This window comes from Myotis davidii, unplaced genomic scaffold, assembly GCF_000327345.1.
Source record: "Myotis davidii unplaced genomic scaffold, ASM32734v1 scaffold238, whole genome shotgun sequence".
NCBI classification, from domain to species: domain Eukaryota; kingdom Metazoa; phylum Chordata; class Mammalia; order Chiroptera; family Vespertilionidae; genus Myotis; species Myotis davidii.
Genome location: NW_006293779.1, coordinates 11319516 through 11321729, shown reverse-complemented (window position 1 = coordinate 11321729; position 2214 = coordinate 11319516). Strand labels below are relative to the sequence as shown.

The 2214-nt window shown below is 53.6% G+C and overlaps 2 protein-coding genes across 3 annotated transcripts in view; both read left to right on the top strand.

Moving 5' to 3' along the window:
- GEN1 (GEN1, Holliday junction 5' flap endonuclease) overlaps window positions 1-342 on the top strand; it is a 51185-nt gene extending 50843 nt beyond the window's left edge. For both annotated transcript variants that reach the window (XR_001514518.1, XR_001514519.1), the window contains one exon: window positions 154-342. The gene's annotated coding sequence lies outside the window, so the exon portion shown is untranslated. The remainder of the gene's footprint in view (window positions 1-153) is intronic.
- Window positions 343-348: 6 nt separating this feature from the next.
- Window positions 349-1150, top strand: MSGN1 (mesogenin 1). The gene has a single exon (XM_006767557.2). It carries the CDS (start codon window positions 394-396, stop codon window positions 973-975), a length of 582 nt encoding a protein of 193 aa, XP_006767620.1. The 5' UTR covers window positions 349-393; the 3' UTR covers window positions 976-1150.
- The last annotated feature ends 1064 nt before the right edge of the window (window positions 1151-2214 follow it).

Below are 2214 nucleotides of genomic sequence, written 5' to 3'. Positions count from 1 at the left end.
GCCCCCCCCCCCCCCCTCCTGGCTGCAGGCTGCCCCAGGTTTGTTTTCTTTGGCTCCCCCTTTAATGAGTTCCACAGGACAATGCTAAGTCTAGTTATGCAGCCTTAATTGGTTTAGTTACCACAAGATAATTCCTTTTTTCTTCTCTTGGAGGCCTTTTTGTTTAGAGCCGTTTTAGCTGGAAGATGCTAATTATCAATGAGGAGAAAGTGACACCTGAGGAGTTCATCTTCCATCTTGGTCCTCGCTCTCTCCTTTGAACTCCCTCTCCGGCCTCTTTCCCACTTCATCACTCGTCCCCCAGCATCATAAAAGCCAGCTCTGCCCAGGCGGGCGCAGAACCTTCTTTCTCACTTGCCAGGGAGCCCTTCTCTCTGCAGCTGCCTCGCAGGCATGGACAACCTGCATGAGACCTTCCTGGGCCTGGAGGATGGCTTGGGCCCCTCCGGCAGCCCCGGCCTGCTGTCCGCCTGGGACTGGAAAAGCAGGGCAGGGCCCTTCGAGCTGAGCCAGGCCTCGCCCACTCAGAGCCTCTCCCCGGCCCCCTCGCTGGAGTCTTACACCTCTTCTCCCTGTCCGGCTGCGGCTGGGCTGCCCTGTGGGCATGGGGGTGCCAGCAACGAGAGCAGTGATGGCTGCAGCGGCCGTGACCCTGGTGGCCTGGTAGAGGTGGACTACAACATGTTAGCTTTCCAGCCTGCCTACCTGCAGGGCACGGGGGGCCCCAAGGCCCAGAAGGGCACCAAAGTCAGGATGTCTGTGCAGCGGAGACGGAAGGCCAGCGAGAGGGAGAAGCTCCGGATGAGGACCTTGGCCGACGCCCTGCACACCCTCCGGAACTACCTGCCACCCGTCTACAGCCAGAGGGGCCAGCCGCTCACCAAGATCCAGACGCTGAAGTACACCATCAAGTACATCGGGGAACTCACAGACCTGCTCAACAGCGGGAGGGAGCCTCGGCCCCAGAGCGCCTGAGCCCCCCGCGGGCCCCCTGGACCAGCAGCACACGGTCACGTTTGCATGGTCAGCCTGTGAGCTTGTTGACAGGAGAGTTTTAAGGGAATTCCCACTGGACTTGGTGGAACTGCCGGAGAAGCAGGTACTTTGCTTCCAGCTGCCCCACGATTTCTCAGGAGTCTCACCCTTTGCAAAGACACGGATTCATTTGCCTTTCTCTGTCTGTTCAAGTTACTTTCAAGGTTCAATGATTTTAAATGCAGTTTTTTAAAGTAATGTGAAATTATTACAGTTCATCTTCTCTTGTCATGTTGGCGTTGGGAGCTTTCTTTCCATGGCCAATGAAACCTGTATTTTGTACAGGACCCAGTGTGACACCTGGATTCTTATTTAGAAAGTTCTGTGTCAAGTAAAGGGCACAGCGTGCCTGTGTGAGTGTGTGTGTGTGTGTGTGTGTGTGTGTGTGTGTGTGTGTGTGTGTGACGGAAACCCTGCCTTTCCCTGCACAGGGACCCAAAATCCCTTAAATGCAGCAGCAGTGAGTGTCATGGTAAACAGACAGTCACAGGCAGACAGGCTGTGTTAAGACAGAGTGACAAGCCCAGAGGCCAGCGTCCTGTCTTAAGGGAAGGAAAAGAAGGCTGCGAGCGAGGCAGTGCAGGGAATGGGACAGGGTCGACAGAGGAGGAGGAGGAGGAGAGGCAGGACTCGGCACTGCGGGCTGGGCCTGGGCTGGGAGGGCAGGAGGGCCCTGTGTCAGGCCTCGAGTGAATATGATCTCGCTGGATCCCTTCACTTACATTTCTCAAGTGAAGAGAATGACTCAAAAAGAAAACCAGACTATTTTAATTCTATAGAAAAGTGCCAGGGGCATGATTAGAACCCCAGTCTACCTCGAATCCCTGCAAAGATATTTATTTCTTCACCCAGAGCATCAACCCCTCTTCCCCACCCCCAAATCACCCCACATGCATCCATACACCCCCTTCACTGTGCCTCATCTGAGGGGTTGACTGTAGCGCCCCCAGCTTGGCTAGTTGGATGGCACATGGCATCAATAAGGGAGCTTTGAATTAAGGAAGTTCTCAGAAACCAGTAGGCTTTAAGGCTGAGTATTCCCCCCTCTGATTAGTAAGCATTCGTATTTGTTTCTCAATGTTTGTGGCTTCTGTATTTTTTTCTATTGGTGATTTTTTTCTTCTTTTTAGTGACAAACTACAAAGGCAGTGAGGTATTCACAATTTAATGTAGAGTCCC